This window comes from Alternaria viburni (assembly GCF_023758015.1).
Source record: "Alternaria viburni strain BMP 2772 chromosome Unknown scaffold_7, whole genome shotgun sequence".
Taxonomy (NCBI): Eukaryota; Fungi; Ascomycota; class Dothideomycetes; order Pleosporales; family Pleosporaceae; genus Alternaria; species Alternaria viburni.
In genome coordinates this window covers 1,283,996-1,303,332 of record NW_026055776.1, presented here as the reverse complement: position 1 = coordinate 1,303,332, position 19,337 = coordinate 1,283,996, and the positions used below count along the sequence as shown (strand labels likewise).

Sequence of the window (19,337 nt, the reverse complement as noted above, 5' to 3'; positions counted from 1 at the left end):
CATGGCGGAGAAGGAGCGATTGGAAAAAGTGAGGGCGCGGCAGTGGTGACTCGGACTGGCGCAGTGCAGTGCAGAGCAGCGGACAGCGGGCGAGTCTGTGCAGGCGTTGAGCGAGTCGTGCTCTGAGATGACACTTTGTGTCTTTCCTCCTGGCTAGTTACGTACCTGGGACCAGCCGCGCGGTAGGCTAGGGAAGGCGCCACACTCGCGCCTGCCTCAGCCACAGCCTAGCGCCACACTTTGCGTCCTGCCGGGAAATGTCGCATCCAGCATAGACCCTCATCGGGAGAGAACGCTAGTCGCCGGGTCTCCAACCAGCTGCACTAAACTTTTCGTTGAACAGTCTTCCATCTCCTCCAGCCCTGACCGCTAAGCGCCTGAGCCTCCAGCTCGCTCACCTCTGTCTGCCTGTCGCCCTCGCCCGACAAGCCCGTCTTCCCCCATTTCACGTCGCTTGGAGTAAAATCTCAGCGCCCGGCATCCCAACACAATGCCCGCAACCACAACTCTGCTGTCCCGGGCTGGGAGCCAATTGAGCTCGCGGGGGTCAATTGCCCTGCGCGGCGCCCTGCCCACCTCGAGATGCTCCGCGTACGTTAGCTTCACTCCCGCCTGGCATTGCCCACAATCCTCCGACGAGCATAGCTGACACGCACGTATACAGACGCACACCAGCCCTGTCCGCGCTCGCACGCTACTATGCCTCCAAGTGTGAGCACTCCCACCGCATCCCTCGCGACGAGATACTCCGCTGGCCATCGCATTGCTAACGCAGCCCGCAGCCTACCCCTCGCACAGCGTTATCAGCATGCCCGCCCTCTCCCCAACCATGACCGCCGGAAACATTGGCGCATGGCAGAAGAAGGTTGGCGACTCAATAGCGCCCGGTGACGTCCTCGTCGAGATCGAGACAGACAAGGCACAGATGGACTTTGAGTTCCAGGAGGAGGGCACCATCGCCAAGATCCTCCGCGACGCTGGCGAGAAGGACGTCGCTGTTGGAAGCGTAAGTCGAGGTACACAAGCTTTCGAGGGCACCATGCTGACTTCCACAGCCCATCGCTGTTATGGTTGAGGAGGGCGAGGACGTCTCCGCATTCGAGAGCTTCTCCATCGAGGACGCCGGTGGTGACAAGAAGGCCGACACTCCCTCCAAGGAGGGCAACGCCGCCGAAGCCAGCGAGCCCCCGAACACTGGCTCCAAGACCGCTCCCCCCGCCAAGGAGGAGTCTGCGCCCGCCGCCATCGAGTCTGAGTCCACCGGCGACCGCCTAGAGACCGCTCTCCAGCGCCAGCCCGCCGTCTCCCCCGCCGCGAAGAAGCTCGCGCTCGAGAAGGGCGTCCCGATCGGTTCCATCAAGGGCACTGGAAAGGGTGGCCAGGTCACCAAGGAGGACATTGAGAAGTACAAGCCTGCTGCCGGTGCTGCCCCCGCCGCTGGCGCCTCCGCTGCCGCGTACGAGGACGTCGAGGCTACCAGCATGCGCAAGGTCATTGCTACCCGTCTCCGCGAGAGCATGCAGCAGAACCCCCACTACTTCGTCGCCTCCAACATCTCCGTCTCCAAGCTCCTCAAGCTCCGCGAAGCCCTCAACGCCTCAGCTAACGGCGAGTACAAGCTCTCGGTCAACGACTTGCTTGTCAAGGCTCTCGCTGTTGCCGCCCGCAAGGTCCCCGCTGCCAACTCATCCTGGCGCGAGGATGGCGATAAGGTCATTATCCGCCAGCACAACACTGTCGACGTCTCCGTCGCTGTCTCTACCCCCGTCGGTCTCATGACCCCCATTGTCAAGAACGTCAACGGACTCGGCCTCCAATCCATCTCCTCCCAGATCAAGGACCTTGGCAAGCGCGCACGCGACGGCAAGCTCAAGCCCGAGGAATACCAGGGCGGAACCATCACCATCTCCAACATGGGAATGAACCCCGCTGTTGAGCGATTCACCGCCGTCATCAACCCCCCACAAGCTTGCATCGTCGCAATTGGCACAACAAGGAAGGTCGCGGTACCAGGCCAGGCTGAGGATGGCACAGCGAGCGTTGAGTGGGACGACCAGATTGTCATCACCGGCAGCTTCGACCACAAGGTTGTCGACGGTGCCGTCGGTGGCGAGTTCATGCGCGAGCTCAAGAAGGCCATTGAGAGCCCTCTCGAGCTTATGCTATAATCTGATTCTATTTTCGGTGCATTTGGGACGACTGTGTAACTTTACTATTGGGCTAGATGAGATTGGATCTCAGGGACAGACGATCTTATGTACAGCGGATGGCGCGTTTTCTATCCCCCATGATCATTTGTCCAACTGTCGTATTGCATGATAACCCCTTGTATGAAAAGATATCTCCCTTCTTCGAATTGTTTTGCGTCTGTTGTTGCGTAGTTGATCACCCTGCACGCCCGGACTAATGGTAAATCTAGACCCGGATTCTCGCCTGGAAATCTTTCTGCGAACCGGGACGGTGGTAAGCTATATAGCCGGCACGTATATGCAGGACAATAGGTGAACACCACAGCTCAGTCATCCCACACCTGCGACGACCACATGCTCGTATGGCCCCACAGACGAGGCATTGGAAGGGTGTGTGGGGAGCAAACAGGCTGGCTTCACAGCGAGTGAGAGCGATAACGTTATCTGTACATCGTCGTGATGGCGGTGGTTTCCTATATTGAGTTCGTTCGCGCCTGCCTGCAACGACTCTACGTCCTTCCCTCAATACATTGTCACTCACGACCTCACCAAGATGCTCTATACTACTCTCGTCTTTTACCTCTTCTCAGCGGCAGCAATTGCCCTCAATTTTGATTGGGAGCGCGAACAGCTCACTAACGAGGATGCAGCTCGCAATGACGCAGTGCGCTTTGGTAGTGCATCACAAGCTGCGGCGCCTGCTGATTGCAAGATCATCCCGGGCGACGCTGAGTGGCCGGGCGAGGATGTCTGGACCTCTTTTAACGATACGCTCGGTGGTGTGTTACTGAAGCCTAGACCGCTTGCCAGCGTCTGCTATACTGGTCAGGGCTACAATGCAGCGAGATGCAAACAGTACAAGAGTAACTGGGCGGGCATGAACCTACAGTGAGCTCACTCCTAACGAACCGACGCCCTTTTTGTGTCATGCTAACTACGACAGTACCGATGATCCCACCAGTATCATGTCCCAATGGGCATCCGGGAACGCATGCACACCAACCTCACAACCAAACTCAAACTGTACCCAGGGTGGTTGGCCGGAGTACGTCGTCAGAGCTACTACGTTGAGACACATCCAACTCGCAGTCAACTTTGCTAGGAACCAGAACATCCGCCTTGTGGTCAAGAACTCAGGTCATGACTTCAACGGAAAGTCCATCGGTGGCTATTCCCTTAGCGTTTGGACGCACAACCTCAAAGGCATGACGTATGATCCGAACTACACCTCACCGACTGGTTCGTATACAGGAAAAGCTGTTGCTTATGCCGCCGGTACCCAGGCTTCTGAGGGGTCTACACTAATGCGGCAGAAGAATATGCTCATGATTGTTGCAGGCGGTTCAACCGTAGGTATTGCAGGCGGTTTTCTCCAGGGTGGTGGACACAGTGCCTATACCAGCTACTATGGTCTGGCGGCAGACCAAGTGCTCGCCATCACTGCTGTTACAGCTGATGGAAGGGTAGTCGAAGCACATGAAGGGGAAAACGCAGACCTGTTCTGGGCTTTCAGAGGAGGAGGTGGAGGTAATTATTCCCATCGAAAAAGGGATCAGACTGTCACTGACCAAAGACCAGGCACGTTCGGCATCATCACATCCGTTGTCGTCAAAGCATTCCCGGCCACTTTGATCACGTCAGGCAGTGTTCGTTTCTCAACAACACCAGACCGTGGATCAAGTGCGCCTCCAATCTCTGCAGAAACCTTCTGGGCCGGCATGCGCGCGTACTGGGAGTTCTCGATCGCCATATGCGACGCAGGCGGGCTGGGTTACAGCTTCATCTACCCAAGCAGTAGTAGCACAGGTCTTACCTTTACTGTCAGTATTTCGGTTCCCAACAAGACTACCACCGAATATCGGCAATTTGTCCGCCCATTGCTTCAGAAGCTCAATGATCTCGGTATCCAGCAACCTATGCCGACACTCAAACGCTCTCTCACGCCATCTTTCTCGTATGAAGACGACTCCTCACACCAGGCATCGCCTCTTTCCAAAAGAGTGATAGGCGAAACAACAGGCCACACCCTAATAGCATCCCGCTTCTTCCCCCGCACCACCTTCTCCACCCCCTCCACACTAGAAACCTCCCACCTCGCCATCCGCCACGTCGTCGAAAACGGTTCCCTAACTTTCCACGGCATGAACTACGCGCCCACGCTCTCCGTCTCCGGAAACCCAAACAACAGCGTAAACCCCGCGTTCCGCACCACAGTCCTCCACGCACAAGCCTACGAATCCAACGCGCATTGGGACGGCAAAGCACCCATCTTATTGCACGAGGCACTGACAGAGAGACACCAAAGACTGCAGGGGTATATGCAGGGTTGGCGGGATGTAACGCCCGGGAGTGGGAGTTATATCAATGAGGGGGATGCGCAGGATTGGGAGTGGAAGGATGCGTTTTTTGGGAGTAATTATGAGAGGCTGGCTAGGGTGAAGAGGGCATATGATCCTGAAGGTGTGTTTTGGGCGATTGGAGGCGTAGGGAGCGATGAGTGGGAGGTTAGGGATTTGGAGGGGAAGAAGAGGGAGGGGATCGTTACGCAGGATGGGAGGTTGTGTAGGGTGGGTTGATGGTGAGGAGGGGGAAGGTACGTGATGTGGGAGGGCACGATCTTCAGCGATGCTATCTCGATAGATGGTGGTTAGAACTGTCAAAAGCCACTTTATCCAAGAATAGCTGCAATTCAGTCATCATTAAGCATCATGGGGAGCTCGTTGTCGCTCCCCGGAGGCTGTCGTTCCGCTACATCGGAGTCTCGGTGCCTTCCCGCCTCCGCAGTCTCACACCCGGGACGCCTGAACAACGGAAAACGTGAGCGAATCATATACATTATGGAAATGCACAAGAACTCTTTTGGAACAAACGAGGGATAAGTCGGAGACTCAAAGATAGGAGCAATAGATAAAAGAATTGCAATACACCATATGTCCCACGCGCCACATCCACCTTCCACCTTTTGGCCCCAATACTCCGACTCCTACTTTCTTACACTTCTCCGCCTTGATCCACGCAACCATGTCGTCTACCCCATCCCTCTCCTCCAAAGTCATCCTCATAACCGGCGCAAACAGCGGCATAGGAAAAGCCACCGCCCTCTCCCTCGCCACCCTAAACCCAGCACAGATCTGGATCGCGGCTCGCAACCTCGCAAATGGCGATGCTGCCGTTGCTGAAATCAAAGCCGCCGCACCGGCCATCGATGTTCGATTCGTAGAATGCGATCTAGCGAGTTTTGACTCGGTGGCAAGAGCGGCGAGGGAAGTGGTGGAGGGTTGTGGAGGGAGGTTGGATGTTTTAATGTTGAATGCTGGGATTGTATGTCCGATTTCTATTCTGCCAGCGTGTCGCGTCTTTTGGAAATGTCTTGTCGTTGACTGACGCTCTTCTGCGACGATAGATGGGCGGCCACCCGGGCACTACACCTCAAGGCCATGAACTGCAATTCGGGACGAACCACGTCGGTCATGCCCTCCTCCTCAAGCTCCTCACACCAGCCTTGCTTTCCACTGCCGAAACCACGGTCTCAACACCCCGCGTCGTCTCCGTTAGCTCGCGGGGCCACGCTCACACAGCCGCTCTACCAGCCGGCGGCATCACGTTCGACACCTTGAAATCCTCTCAGGCTGACTTGTCAGGCGTAAACAAGTACACGCAATCCAAGCTCGCTAACGTAGTTTACGCGCGCCAATACGCATTGCACTACCCGCAGATCATCAGTGTGGCGATTCATCCCGGTGACGTTTTGACGGAGATTTTCAATAAAGGCGCCGGGGGAGGTGATGAGCAGATCAAGTATCTGGCGCGGGAGGTGGCGCCTAAGAGATGTGGGTCGCTGGAGGAAGGAATCAAGAACGGGGTTTGGGCGGCGACTGCAGAAGGCGTGCTGAGTGGACGGTACTATGAACCTGTGGGTGTGTTGGGTATGGGGAGTGAGTTGTCCAAGGATACGGGATTGGGAGTGAAGTTGTGGGCGTGGACGCAGCGAGAGATAGAGGGATGGGAGCTCTAAAATGTTGGAGAATGATGCCCTGGACTGGTTGGTTCTAGTTGAGGATTAGATGTTCTTGGGCTGTATTGATCCCCTTCAGGTATAAGAGTGTGTCTTCTTGTCGGTCTTGTGCCTGGGTTTGGGATTGGCGTGAAACGTAATGACATACGGGCTACCGTCGAGTCGCCGTCTTCTGCATGTGACGACGACTTCGTTCGTGAGGTCTCCTCTTGTCGTTGCTTCCACATCGTGGAACATGTCATGCTCCGGCATCAAAGACCAGCTATACAAATCTTCCAAATTGGGTATTTCTGAGAGAGAGAAGCCATCTCCAGCGTTATCCCCATAGTGAGTATCTTGCTCTTCAAGCTCCATAACCGTTTCCGCGATATTCGCTGCCGTGAAAGAATCCCACGTTCCTTCCTTCAGTGGGATCACCCGCAGGAGCCGAATAGCATGGAGGCGGATACGATGGTATCGACACTTGATAGCCGTGTAATACAAAGGCGCAATAAAGCCGTACTCGCCAATCGAATCGTGGAGGTTGACGTTATCGGGTATAGATTTAGCCAAGGTGTACTCTTCGAAGATGTGTATGGCATGCACAAGTATCGTGAGAAACGTTGGCGTGTACGCTTCGTAGTGTTGCTGAGAGTGCACTTGCAGACAGCCGCACATTATGCGCGCCATGGCATGATACATGAGTAGCAATTTGAGGACTGACGGTTCGCGGCCCGTCGGAAGCTTTGCTGGCGGCGTCTTCCCGCCGAACGCCCACAATTCATCTGGTTTCCTCCCGGCAGCTAGGGCTAGTCTGTCGACCGAGGGAAGTGTACTCAGATACGTATCGTGCCACATCGCAAGAGAGGTCGTGATCTCTTCTTGTGCTGCTGTAACCGCAGCAATTTCGTCTTCAGTGCCTGGCCCCATCTTTCGATATTGTTGTGCTATGAGAACAATGCCGTGCAATAGCACATCAAGAGCGTCCTTCGCCTCCTCAATAGTCGTAAAAGTAGGGTATGGTATGTTGTTTTCTATCGGTTGAAGAAATATATCGAGATCTTCCAGACCGGAACCGAACAGATTATTTTGCATATGTAGGGTGGCGAAGCTGCGCACGATGCCTTGGTCGATGCTCTTTTCATATGATGCCGGCTTGATTACGAGGACGCCATTGTGCGAGCGGTCTTTCTTCGTGGCCATGTTCATCAGGACCTTTAGACCGTTCCGTAAGTGTGATTCGGCCAATTGGTATTGCCCGCGGAGGTATTCAAGCAACGTAAATAACTGACAGGTGACCAATATCACTGTGACTGAGGCTTTGTCTCCACGCCGCAACAGCGGCTGTAGCGACTGGATTGCTTTGCCATATTGTTGAAGCATGAACTTTTCCCTCTCATCCGGAGCTTGTGCCGAATCGAAACTGCATCTGTGCGCAGCGCTCAGCGCAACAGCAGCATGCAGAACAGCCGGTTCTGACGACGCTGCTGGCAGCACGATCGAGTTCCAGAACTTCGAAGCAAACCAACCGGAAGTTGTGTGAACGATGCGGATCCTGTATAACTGTAGATACCTGAGTTCCTCGACACCCAGGACTTGGGTTGGAGGCTTCTGAATCGACATTGACACTCGGCCGTATCGTTCAACATAGGTGTTCCCTCCGCCACCCCACAGTCCGTAACCCTCGCATGTCCGGCCGGTGGAGCGACAACGAGAGCATACAGGCTTGGTTTCGTCGCACTTGACTCTTCGCGCTCTAGTCGATGTCGGTAAGCGTCCATAGGAACAGATCTCTACCCAGATCGCTGCAAAACAAACAGCCAATCGGTTGAGTACCGTGTCATTGAACAGGGGAGTCCACTTACTTGCAGGTTCCGCACCCTGATTTAGACTTCCTCCGTACAACTCCTCTTACAGGTTGGTACGCAGCTTTTGCAGTCACGTGTTGATTCGGTGTGTTGGCTTCTGGCTGCATAGCGAGAGCGACGTCTAGTTAGAGTGACGAACATGAAGACGTCGCTCCAACTCGGTTTGCGAAGATTCTTAGCGGCTCGAATAGCATGTTTCAAAGAAGACGCAGGGAGTGTTGCGAGACAGTTTGGAGGACGAACGGACAGTCTGTCAGCCCTAAGCTCGCTAAACTTCGGGAAGGTAGGCCGGACCCCTGCATACGTTACGCGCCGCTCATTGGTCCGCTCGGTACAGCTACATCTTAATTGCTCAGGCCCGCTGATGGTGGGGAAGAACCTCAACACCTGGGAACGCTTGATAGCTGTGTACATCGTGTTGAGATCCTGCCAACTTTCGTCGTAATACCGATGTGCTATGTAGGGTACTACATAGCCGTGCACCAGACCTTCCCCTGCTCCCGCTCCTTCTCATCCATAAGCGCCACAAGGGCCTCAGCTCGCGGAGACCCGAATACAAAATTGAAGATGTCATAATCCGTTGTTTGTGACCCGGTCTCGATATCATAGGTGTCTTTCCAGGCACCGTGTTCAATAAGTAGTTCACAGCTCTGGTACCAAGCGCTCGTGAGACCTGCTGAAGGCTTTGTACTACCACGCCGTTGATGACGTGACGCAGTCTCATACATTGAAAGTAAAAAGAGGTGCCAAACTGACTTGCTGTTGTTCAGGCGGACAGGCTGATTTGGATTCGCCCCACGTTCGAGGAGTAGCCGAACCACTGCAGAGGCGATGGTGCGACATTAGTGTCTGTCTCATACGCACTTTGCGCAGTCAAGACTTACTATCCACATTCACACTTGAATCGTCGCGCTTGGAGTGGTATTCCATGGTGATGTATTCGGTTCGGCGTGGACGGAGCGCGTAGTCCAGTAAAGGTCGCCCACACTTTCGCGCATTGTTTGGGTTGGCGTCTAACTTCGCACGAACGTACTTGACGAGGCGGGCTTGTACAGCCAGTGCAAGAAAGTTGCAGTTGCCTCCTTCACGATACATATCATACCCGCTATCGTTGACTGCATCACGGGCATGCGTCCAGTGGTTTCTTGTACCACGTGCGTGGTGAGTATTGACGCGATCCACCTCATCGAGAACCTCTACTATGGATGAGGTAGGGTTAGGGTCGGTTCTCTCGGTTTCGTAGGCGTAATAGAGTAGCTCGTCCGTTAAGCTTATAACTTCGTCGATCGACAGTCGATTACTGTCTTCAATATCCGGTAGTGACTTAAGCATGACAAGGCATATTCTGCACAGGGTGGATTTGGAGCTAAACTCGGTCTTCAGATTGGCCCGTAGTTGGTTGTAGTAGTTGTCCTTCAAGAATTCGGCAACGGTCCGGTGAAGGAAGTCGACCGTAGGACCCAGGAAGCAGGGATGTCTAGAGTGACACAGTTAGAAAATTACAAATAGGCGTCCCTCGGTTTAAGAAAAGTCCGAAGCACTGCATGTATCTTCGTCCAACGGCTAGAAATGCCCACATCTTGAGAATCGCTTTCCAGTCGTCTAGCACTTGAGTAGATGGCCAGAAGCTTCACTTACTCTTCATCATTGACAACGAGAAGATCGCTACATCTGTTCCGAATGAGCGATTTCCACTTGGGATACTCACTTCTCAAATCGTCTTCGCGAATGGGCCGTATGGGGAGGTTGGTGGCATAGGCGGGGTTCTTGCGTTGGTGTTCCAGCAGAGAAAACGCGTATAACGGTAGCGGTTGCAGCTCATCGACCGTGATCAAGAAGATTTGTGACATCTCTTCAAGATACTGAGGCTTAACAGCCTTGACCATGCGCTCAAAGTACACCTCTAGGTCTGCTGGGAAGAGATTGACGATATTCCACAGCATGTCCACACCTTCATATCGATCGACAGCGTGTACAAGGTCACGAGTAATGAGGAAGACCCATAACCATACGCCCTGCGCAAGGTCTGCAATCACGTTCATTATTGATACGCACGTGGTATCGGCATTCGCCAGGCGTTGGAAGTTCTCATTCTCCCCGAGGAGACGCTGAACATGGCGTCCCATGTCTTCTTTGGTAAAGCTCTTAATGTCGAACGTGCGAGATGTGTTGTTGAAAAACCTCTCGAACACTGAGCGAGGCCGTGTCGAGGCACAGATCTTGATGTCCTTTGATGTAGAGAGGAATTTCAGGGCGCTGACAACGTCTTCCTCAGCCCCGTTGTACTCGTCTAAACCGTCGATGAAAAAGCAGAACTTGACTTCCAAATCTTTCTGGGTGGCTATGCGCGCGAAAGTAGCTTTTAGTTCTTCCACGTCCCACTCTTCGTGCTCTAAACGATGTGGGCACACTGTCTCGATGAGCCTGGGTACAGATTTGAGTATCTGGTACAGCAACGACTGAAAGAGTCCTCCTTGGCTCTTTTGCATTTCGTAGCCTTGATTCCAGAAGTAGTAGCTCGCCGTGCAGAGCTTGGTCGTGCCTGCCCAACTTTCAAGGCATTCGAAAGTGCGAGGATTTCCAGTCACAAACTTCATCAGAGTTGATTTGCCGCTACCTGCCTAGATCGGCCACGTTAGTGGAAGTTGAAACACTAGAGAGATCATATTTACCCGGCCTGTAATGCAGAAAAGTCCATCATGTTCGTCGGTACTTTCTAACCAGACTGTGAAGGGAGTCAATGCCGTGTCAAAGATCCATGTGTTCGACGCTTTATCAGCTTTGGGAATTTGACTCCAACGCCTGCGCAGGACTGGGAAGTAGAGGCTTCGTATAGTCGCGGTTTGCTTGGTGCATGCCGTGTGCTCTTTGCCAAGTGCATCAAACTTCGTCTTCAGGCTAGTCAATTGCGCGACATGCGTGGCGCCTTCGCTCGTGCGAGTTTGTGCTACGAGGGTGAGTATTTCGTCTCGAATCTGATCCAGCTTGGCGTCGTAGCTGATTGCTAAGGCATCTTGAGCCGTCTTCACGGCGTCTAGTTTGGCTGATAGCGAAGAGTGATGATCACTAAAAGACAAGTAAGTCAGCGTGGGTTCTGGCTAATAATTCGTTCTCCATGTACAAGGAAGCCTCTGAACAGGCCTGCAGACTACATAGGATGAAGCAAGGAGATTGAAAGATACGGCGTGGATTCAGGCTCTAGGGTGTTACAATTCCCCCTTCATTAAGGTGGATGTATGCAGCTCAAAACGCTGTTATAATCTCCATTGACATACCTCCGGATAATGTGTTCAACATTCACCCGAATGCGCTTATCTAGCGCATCAAGCCTTGCTCGTAGAGCCTCGATGTCGCGTTGTTTCCAGAGACCTTGGAAAAGGACGCGACTACTTTCGAGGGTCTTCGAGCGACCTTGGCGCATATGTAGCCGGGCGATAATCTTGCGCAACTCTTCGGCTATGTCGCGGCATTGTTGGACCATGCCCAAAATGTGCTCTTCGTGTACGGACAGCTTTTGACCGGAAGTTCGCTGCTTCTTGACTCGCTCGTGATATATCTTAACGTCTTCCACGATGAGTTCAAGCTCTCGAACCTCCGCAGTCGTACCGTGAACGGAATCGCGCACGTTTCGAGCCCCAGAAGCGAATTTGATGCCGAAGTCGATGAAAGATATGATATTAGATACCAGCCCGATTATAGCAAGTGCCTCGGCCATTCTCGAACCCAAAGGGAGCGTGAATCTCCTGCGGATCCGAGCTGATGAAGAGTGACGATGCTAGGGAGCTGAGCGACAACACAGCCCCACAAGGCTTACGGTCGCTGTTTTCCTATTGGATGAACCGCAGAGGACCCCATGGCTGAGCGCTTACCCCTGCGGAGTGTTTGGGGGCGGTAACAATGCCTTGCAGACAGCCTGCCATCGTCAGCTATCCGAACCGAGCCGAAAGCTCTCTTCGTCTTTTGGCAATACGGTCGTGACGGGAATTCCAAAATCGTCCGTCAGGAAGGCACCCAAAGTACGAATTGCGTGCGCTTCGACCATCATCAGAAGATTTGTTTGGACACTCGTTCGGCGAGGCTGCGAAACTGTAGCGTTATTAGTGTCCAGGAACTGTCCAGTAAAGCCGAAACACTTCGAAGCTCCACGACGCATCGATGGATACTGAGCGTTCACAAGCTGAGAACAGCCAGTCGGTTGACCATTGCGCAGCTTATGTTTATAGCAGGCTGATGAATGGTAGATCGAAACCTGCACATACATTTCAGCAAGACACTGCATCTCAGCGCTCATCATCCGATCTATCCTCACACGGCGTCTCAGCGGCCCGCCCCGAAAATGTAGAGGGCAACGACTTGAAACCACTCGTCGGTTGGAATTTGAACAGCCAGGCTCGAATGCGGCAGCACGATAATAGTTGCATTCGAATGCCTGCTCGATTCATCCGCTGGATTCCAGAGGCCCTACTCAAAATGGTCGAAGGCCTGGTGTTGGCTATCGCCAGCATGATGAACACCGTCTTCGAGTGCATGCCATATCCTGTCAGGGTAATGATTTGGTTCTGCTTGCTCGCAACACTGGTTGTGAATGGAATCTTCCTTGGTATCGCGCTGAGTCGCAGGGAGTCTGCGTTTGTGCCACTTGTTATTGAAGCTGCGTCGATATTCGTGTGGGGGGTTCTCAATCGCAGTGTTATGGGAAGGACTTTCTCTCAGGATAGAGGTGAGGCGGTGTGATCAAGGGCGCTCTTTGTGTTCCGTCGGTTATGTGGGAGGAAAGAGGTATCCAGAACATTGCGCAAAGAGGCAACTGGCGACGGGTTCCGCCGCCCCACTTTAATGACGGAGTTCAGTCAGAGAAGGAAAGCACAACCACGCAGACCAGAATCATGGAAGCAGCGGAACATATCATTGTAGTTCCAAAACTGGATATCGTGTTCGTTCGTCTATGGACTAGTCTATCATAAGCATCGCATTACCATGATCGTCATCACAGAGAAAACAAGAAGAAAAGTCGAACAGAGAAAACTTTCCCCTCGGCGCCAAACGTAGCCCTTTAGTATACCACGCCGACCAAATGCTTTTCACTTTGCCGTTACGCCTTCGCAGATGCCTCTCCGCTTAAGAAGCCTCCTCAACGCCGTCTGGCTTTTGTGCCTCGGCGTCCGTCATCTCCGCGTCTTTTGGCTCTTCCGCCGGCGGCGCCTCAGCCTGCTTCTTGGACTCGGCTTCCCGCTTTGCGCGCTCAAGCTCGGCTTGCTTGGCGGCGTGCTCCTTTTGGTGCTTCTCCATGGCCGCTTGTCGCTCGCCCTCGATCTTGTCGTTGTAGCGCTGGATGATGGGACCGGCGATGGAGCGGATGTCCTCCTTCTTGGAGACGTACTGTGCCTTCGACGCGTCGTCACCCTCGTCGTATAACCATTCCTGTATAGGTGTCAGCGCAGCTCATGCATCGTGCTGTTGATGGGACTTACCTCGATGGTCTCTAGCTTGGTGTTGAGCTTGGCCTTCTCTTCGTCGCTGGCGAATTCGGCGTAGACGTCGAGAATCTTGTCCTTGAGCTCGTAGATGAAGCTCTCGAGGTTGTTCTTCTCGTTCTCGGTGTCTTGGACGAGCTTGTCCTCCATGATCATGGAGTTCTCCTTCTCGGCCAGGGTCTGCTTGCTCTCTTCGTCAAGCGAAGCAGTGCCTGCGGATAGTGGCAGGTCACCCTTACGCTGCTGCTTCTTAACCTTGCGCATCTTCGGTGGCTCCTTGGCGGCGTCCTTGTCAACGTCCATTGCCTGCGCATAATTTGTTAGCTCATTTGTTGTGTGCGCAGAAGTAGGACGCGCAAGTACAGGATCAGCGTCAGGCTTGTGTCGTTTCGCGGCAGGCTCGGGCGGGCTTTGCCGCCCGTTACTAGGATCAGAAGGAAATTCGGAACGTACATCACCCTCTTTCTTCTCTGCTGACGGAGACTCGGGAATTGGCTCCTCAACTTCGGTTTCCTCAACGTAGTATCCAGACTCGACGTTAAGCACACCGTGCACGTTGAGGCGTGCCTTGAGCTTGCAGATCATGAAGTCGCCCTTGGGGTCCTCCTTGACACCCTTGACGGAGAAGCGGCCGATCCAGGGGTTCATCTTGCCTGGCAGTTGCTCGGGCTTGGCGTATCTGGCCTCGAGGTCGAATGGGTGTTTCCGGTAGAATGTGAGGATCTTGGTTGATGGCATGACGTTGCCCTTGTTGAAGACGGTCAGGTTGGTGTCCTCATCCGGAATGTCCTCTGACTTTTCCCAGGTGAATTCAACGGGGTAGTTGACCATGTCGTGGACGGAGAAGTCACGGACACGGAATACTGGCGAAAGAATGGCGCAGCAGAAAGCGCAGCCACGAGCGACAGCCTCGTCCTGGTTGAGTGTGAAGGAGAGCGGCTTGCCGAAGTAGTCCTGGATCTTGGCCTTGAGGACGGGCACACGTGTGCAGCCACCAACCATCTCGATGGCGTCGATGTCGGCAGTGGTGAGCTTGGCCTCGGCGAGAGCTTGCTCGATAGGGGCGGTAGCACGGTCGATGAGGGGCTTGATCAGCTCCTCAAGCTCCTCGCGCTTGAGCATACCGCGGACATCGACGTCGTTCATGATGGACTCGACGTTGATGGGGGCCTGGTTGTTTGCGGAAAGGACCTTCTTCAGCTTCTCGACACCGGCCGACAGACGGAGGCGGGCCTTGCCGTTCTCCATGACGTCGATCTTGTACTTCTCCTTGAACTCCTTGGCGAAGTGCTCGACAAGGGCCTTGTCGATGTAGCGTCCACCGTAGTGGCGGTCCCAGGCGCTCGACTTGACGGCGAGCTCGCCCTTCTTGAACTCAACGACGGTAGCGGTGTAGTTGCTGTGGCCGATGTTGACGAAGACGACTCTCCGTGGCTTCTCCTCGGGCGCTGGGAGGTCCAGCTTTGTGATGCCCCAGCCGAGGGCGACTGCGGTGTTGTCGTTGATGAGCCTCAGGCACTTGAGGCCGGCGATGTCGGCGGCGTCGAGGATGGCGCGGCGCTGGGCATCGGTGTACCAGACGGGGCAGCTGAGGACGACGTCGTTGACGGGGAGTTTGAGTTCGGCAGATGCTGTGGCGCGCATCTTGGTGAGGAACATGGCGGTGATCTGGGTGGCAGTGAACTGCTCCTTCTTGCCCAGATATGTCACCTCAGCGCCGACCTGGCCGCCCATGTCGATGAGCGGCGCGGATATGAAGTCTTGCTCGACCTGGACATCGGGGTCTGTGAGGTTGCGGCCGGCGAGGCGGACGAAGGAGGAGACGGTGTTCTTGAGGTTGGAGATTTCCTGGTTCTTGGCCGTCTCGCCGACGTATCTGCTCTTGGGGCCGAAGCCTACTAGCGACCTGGGAAATTGTTAGTGGATGCTCGTTGTGTGCGCTGCGTGCGCTGCGGGTTGACTTACGGTGTCGCGCGGTTGGAAACCTCATTTGCAATCTACTGGCGTCAGTATTATGGTGTATCATATGCGACCGGGGCTACTCACCACATCGACACCGCGATTCCGCGCAACAGCAATGACGCTGTTGAGCGTTCCCAAATCAACACCTACTACAGACATGTTTATCTCTGATGGCGGGGTATGTGTGGGCAAACGTGGAGGGAGTGTGTGCGGTGAAAGTCGTGTTTGGGGGGTCGTGTAAAAGATAGACAGACACGGGTTCGCAAATTTCAAGTGACCGCTGCGTGATGACTTGCTGGCAATACGTCGAAGAAAAGAGAACCTTCTCGACAGGCCCTGTTTTAGCGGGGTCACTAAAGAAAGTGTTGCGGAAGGCACGGACCACGCAAATCGTCCAACAACACGCTGCGTCATATCCGCTCGCACTCGCTCCTGCCGTCTCCGCCGACGCGTCTCGAGGCCGCCAGCGTCTTCCAACACAACCCCCATGGACGCCTGCACGCCCGCCTCTGAGCACCCGCACGCGTCTCCCCTCCGCGCGATAAGATAGCTGACATCAGCATGGCCCAAATCCCCCCGTACCCACTCTACAACCGCACGTACAACCTGTACCGCCTGTCCCCGCTCCACTGCCACGACACTCCCCTCCTAGTCGACGCCTCACTTCGCACCCATGCCAAGCGCCTCAAGGAACAGCTCAAAGGCGACAGCGTGCGCGGCGTGCAGGTCGACTTTGCCGCTGCCGACGACACCGCGAAACTGGGCCCCCTGGACGAGTGCAGCTGGGAGCTGATTGGCGACGAGGATGCCTGGATTGACCGACATCGCCAGTCGATGGAGCCCGATGCCTCACAGCTGTCCTCCGTCTCCCAGCTCACCCCAGAGCGGGCGCGTGGACTGGAAGTGAGCCTCGAGTACGAGAAGCAGTCGTACAATGCGCTCCTGCTGCGCGACCCGGGCGTCACTTCCTCGCAAAATGGCTTCACGTCGCTGCCCCTGCTACTCGTGAAGATGCCAGGCCCAATACGCGACATCTTTCTCAACTACCTCCGAACGACCTTCGATGCCCACGTTGCGCCCTTGAAGCTGCCCTCGCCCTTCATCACTTCGAGTCTCGAGACCTACTTCAAGCACCTCGCTGCGAGATACTCGACCCAGTCCATACAAGACACTATAAGACAGCTACATATTCAATTGGCATTTCCCAATACCACAACTATTCTCAAACACGTAGAGATCACAGTCGCAGGCGGCGACATCTCTGGTTTCGTCGACAGGGGCAGACTGCTCAAGGACACCCACGATAAGCCCTTTACAACTGCCCTGGCCGCGTATCTTCGGCAGCATCTAGCCCTCGACATATCGCACCCCAAAGTCCAGATATCCCGAATAACCTGCAACAGCTTCCACCTCGGCACCGAGCGCCTCAAACTCGTCGCACCCGATCCGCTAGCGGACACGTCCTTCTCCGATGAAGGCGGCGCATCACAGGACGCAAGTGCGAGCGAACTCGCTGTACAAGAGCTTTATACATCTTTAGTTCGAGAGGCTGCTGGCAGCGGGAAGTTTCTGCCGGAGGAACTGACCAGCGCATCGAGAGAAGACACGCCGTCCTCCATCGCAAGCGCTAAAGCGGGGCGCAGGAAGAGAGCCATCAGCAGCACCGCTGTTACCGATGGCAACAACAAGAAGACCAAAGGCAGAGGGAAGGAGAACAACCGGAAGCCCAATGGCAATGCCGGCATGGCTGATGTCTGAGCACACCTAATCGTGGGTAGCAGTACGTTTGTTTAAAGCGCGTCGAACATTCTTAAGATACCCATTATCAAGTTTCCAGCAATGAAACTATTGCATCTCACCGCATCTTCTTCGGGCCTCAAGTCGACACGTGCTACGCTCCCATGCCACGTCTCTCTCACTGCGATGTCGCCACCAGATCATGGTCGGCTACATCAAGCCTCACACTGTCAAACTTCTGTCCGTCCACTCCCAACACTCACATTCCCGCCACGGCAAGATGAAGTCTTTCCCGATGATACTCGTCCGCGAATTCAACGGACGAGACATCAGCTACCGTGTTGCGGCCCGTCGAGCTCGCAACTACTGGGTATGTCGTCCAGCTACTGCTCTAGCATGCGCCGTATCTTACCTCAATATATGCCTTCGAAATGGGCACTTGATCAGAGCCATCACATGCTAAAGCTCACAGGAACTCCTCGCGAACGTGCACAACATCTTCGTCAAGCCGTGGGAACGCTACAACGCGCATCTTCATTTTGACGGTCATGCTTGCGACGACCGGATGAGTCCGAGCGAATGGGATGCTGGAGGCTACTTCGATCCCGAATTTGTAGTGGAAGGCAGACTGGTGTTATATGTACACTTCGAACAAGTGGAACCACCACCAGAATTTAGCATGGATGCACACAATCCTTTTGAGACGGAGGAAGAGGATAAGCTATGGTACCGGGGAACATATGGCGATCAGGGACTTCGAACGAAGGTAAAATCGTCAGGCGCTTATTGAGAACTTGGTTGACACGATGCAGAGAAAGTTCACGGAAGACATCGAAGATTATCTTGGACAATCGAAGAAAGATTCGTCCACGCCCCTCCCAAAGGGATTGCCACACAACCCTTTCAATACAGAACCGGACCTCAAGTCGACCTATACACTCAAGAGCACACTCGCGTTCCCGGTTGCTGCTAATGAGGTGGTGACCGTAGATGACTCGAGCAGCAGTCATCATCTCGACACTGGCGTCGTGATTGGGCGCGCCCTCCCACAAAGCTGTCTCGATCCTAATGTTCGCCCTGTCGTTCGCGCCGTGATCAGCAAAGTCGGTGCTGTAGTCGCTTATATTCCCGCGAAATACTCAAAACGGAGCGCAATCAAAGGAGATATACAGATCGCGATGACGCACGTGGAATATACACCCGAGCTGGTCAGGTTTACCTTCGGCGAAGAGAGAACGCGAGCCATAAAAGCTATGATCGAAGAGCGAAATGCACCTCACAACACGGATACACCTCCAGATCCTGGTCTCCCTACCGTGAGTCCGTCACTACCGATCATCCGTGAAGCTACCGCATCTGAGGTGTCGTTCATCATCATCGATGATACAAAGCATCCAGACCTGCGCAAAAAAGGAGTCGTCATCGGCCATGCGAAAGAACACTGGTGTCTTACGCCACGCAAACGTCCTGCTGTTCGTGCAATGCTGAACAAAAAGAACAACGTCATTGCGTACATTCCCGCACGACACACTGGACATACGGACAGAAACGGTGAGATACAGATTCCATTAAAGGACGTAAATCTCTCGAAGTCGCTCGTAGCGTTGCCGCTGTGGAAGCTCTCTGACGCGATCAGAGCAATGATCAGGGCGAAGAGGGAGACAAGCGAGAAGTCCGCGGTGCATGGGTCAGGTGACCAAGAGGGAGGCGTGATGAAAAGGAGGAGAGAAACAAAGACTAAGCAAGCTATCGGGACTGCCGCGAACGATGACGAAACGGACTCTTTTTCGGATTCTACAGACGTTCCCAAAGGCGGTGCTCAACACTGAGCGAAAGCCGCTTGACCGTATTTGGGTGCTTGGTATATACAAAAGTCGGTCATTACTAGGTACACAATCAGGTCACAGACTTCTGATGTCATTCTACCTCCTCTCTTTCCCGTTTGTCGTTGCCTTTGCGTCCGTGTGACTTCCACTAGCAGTCGTAGCGCTACACGCACGCGCACAATAAATATCTCTCAAAGAAACTCTAACTGCCCGCGGTATCTCTCCTTCGTCACTCAGCTTCTTATATATACTCGCCCATCTTCAATTTCCCACCTCAATACTCACTA

General features: G+C 54.2%; 8 protein-coding genes across 8 annotated transcripts; 5 read left to right on the top strand and 3 right to left on the bottom strand.

Annotated features, from left to right (window-relative positions):
• Positions 1–829: 829 nt before the first annotated feature.
• MRP3 (Component of pyruvate dehydrogenase complex, mitochondrial) lies at positions 830–2,168 on the top strand (the record flags this gene model as incomplete). Its single annotated transcript, XM_049353293.1, has 2 exons — positions 830–1,006; positions 1,056–2,168. The coding sequence occupies 2 exons, from the start codon at positions 830–832 to the stop codon at positions 2,166–2,168; spliced, it is 1,290 nt and encodes a 429-aa protein (XP_049212672.1).
• A 574-nt stretch (positions 2,169–2,742) lies between these two features.
• J4E79_004407 (uncharacterized protein) lies at positions 2,743–4,765 on the top strand (the record flags this gene model as incomplete). Its single annotated transcript, XM_049353292.1, has 4 exons — positions 2,743–3,077; positions 3,133–3,566; positions 3,618–3,716; positions 3,768–4,765. 4 exons carry the CDS (start codon positions 2,743–2,745, stop codon positions 4,763–4,765), a joined length of 1,866 nt encoding a protein of 621 aa, XP_049212671.1.
• A 445-nt stretch (positions 4,766–5,210) lies between these two features.
• On the top strand, positions 5,211–6,204 carry J4E79_004406 (uncharacterized protein; the record flags this gene model as incomplete). Its single annotated transcript, XM_049353291.1, has 2 exons — positions 5,211–5,510; positions 5,593–6,204. 2 exons carry the CDS (start codon positions 5,211–5,213, stop codon positions 6,202–6,204), a joined length of 912 nt encoding a protein of 303 aa, XP_049212670.1.
• Positions 6,205–6,279: 75 nt separating this feature from the next.
• Positions 6,280–7,806, bottom strand: J4E79_004405 (uncharacterized protein; the record flags this gene model as incomplete). Its single annotated transcript, XM_049353290.1, is given in 2 exon segments — positions 6,280–7,738; positions 7,757–7,806. 2 exon segments carry the CDS (start codon positions 7,804–7,806, stop codon positions 6,280–6,282), a joined length of 1,509 nt encoding a protein of 502 aa, XP_049212669.1.
• A 1,118-nt stretch (positions 7,807–8,924) lies between these two features.
• Positions 8,925–11,766, bottom strand: J4E79_004404 (uncharacterized protein; the record flags this gene model as incomplete). The annotated part of the gene is made up of 4 exons (XM_049353289.1): positions 8,925–9,528; positions 9,690–10,668; positions 10,852–11,117; positions 11,327–11,766. The coding sequence occupies 4 exons, from the start codon at positions 11,764–11,766 to the stop codon at positions 8,925–8,927; spliced, it is 2,289 nt and encodes a 762-aa protein (XP_049212668.1).
• Positions 11,767–13,169: 1,403 nt separating this feature from the next.
• HSP88 (Heat shock protein hsp88) lies at positions 13,170–15,646 on the bottom strand (the record flags this gene model as incomplete). Its single annotated transcript, XM_049353288.1, has 5 exons — positions 13,170–13,472; positions 13,523–13,831; positions 13,889–15,431; positions 15,491–15,522; positions 15,572–15,646. The coding sequence occupies 5 exons, from the start codon at positions 15,644–15,646 to the stop codon at positions 13,170–13,172; spliced, it is 2,262 nt and encodes a 753-aa protein (XP_049212667.1).
• Positions 15,647–16,048: 402 nt separating this feature from the next.
• On the top strand, positions 16,049–17,245 carry J4E79_004402 (uncharacterized protein; the record flags this gene model as incomplete). Its single annotated transcript, XM_049353287.1, has 1 exon — positions 16,049–17,245. One exon carries the CDS (start codon positions 16,049–16,051, stop codon positions 17,243–17,245), a length of 1,197 nt encoding a protein of 398 aa, XP_049212666.1.
• A 181-nt stretch (positions 17,246–17,426) lies between these two features.
• J4E79_004401 (uncharacterized protein) lies at positions 17,427–19,053 on the top strand (the record flags this gene model as incomplete). Its single annotated transcript, XM_049353286.1, is given in 3 exon segments — positions 17,427–17,594; positions 17,697–17,990; positions 18,004–19,053. 3 exon segments carry the CDS (start codon positions 17,427–17,429, stop codon positions 19,051–19,053), a joined length of 1,512 nt encoding a protein of 503 aa, XP_049212665.1.
• Between the last annotated feature and the right edge of the window lie 284 nt (positions 19,054–19,337).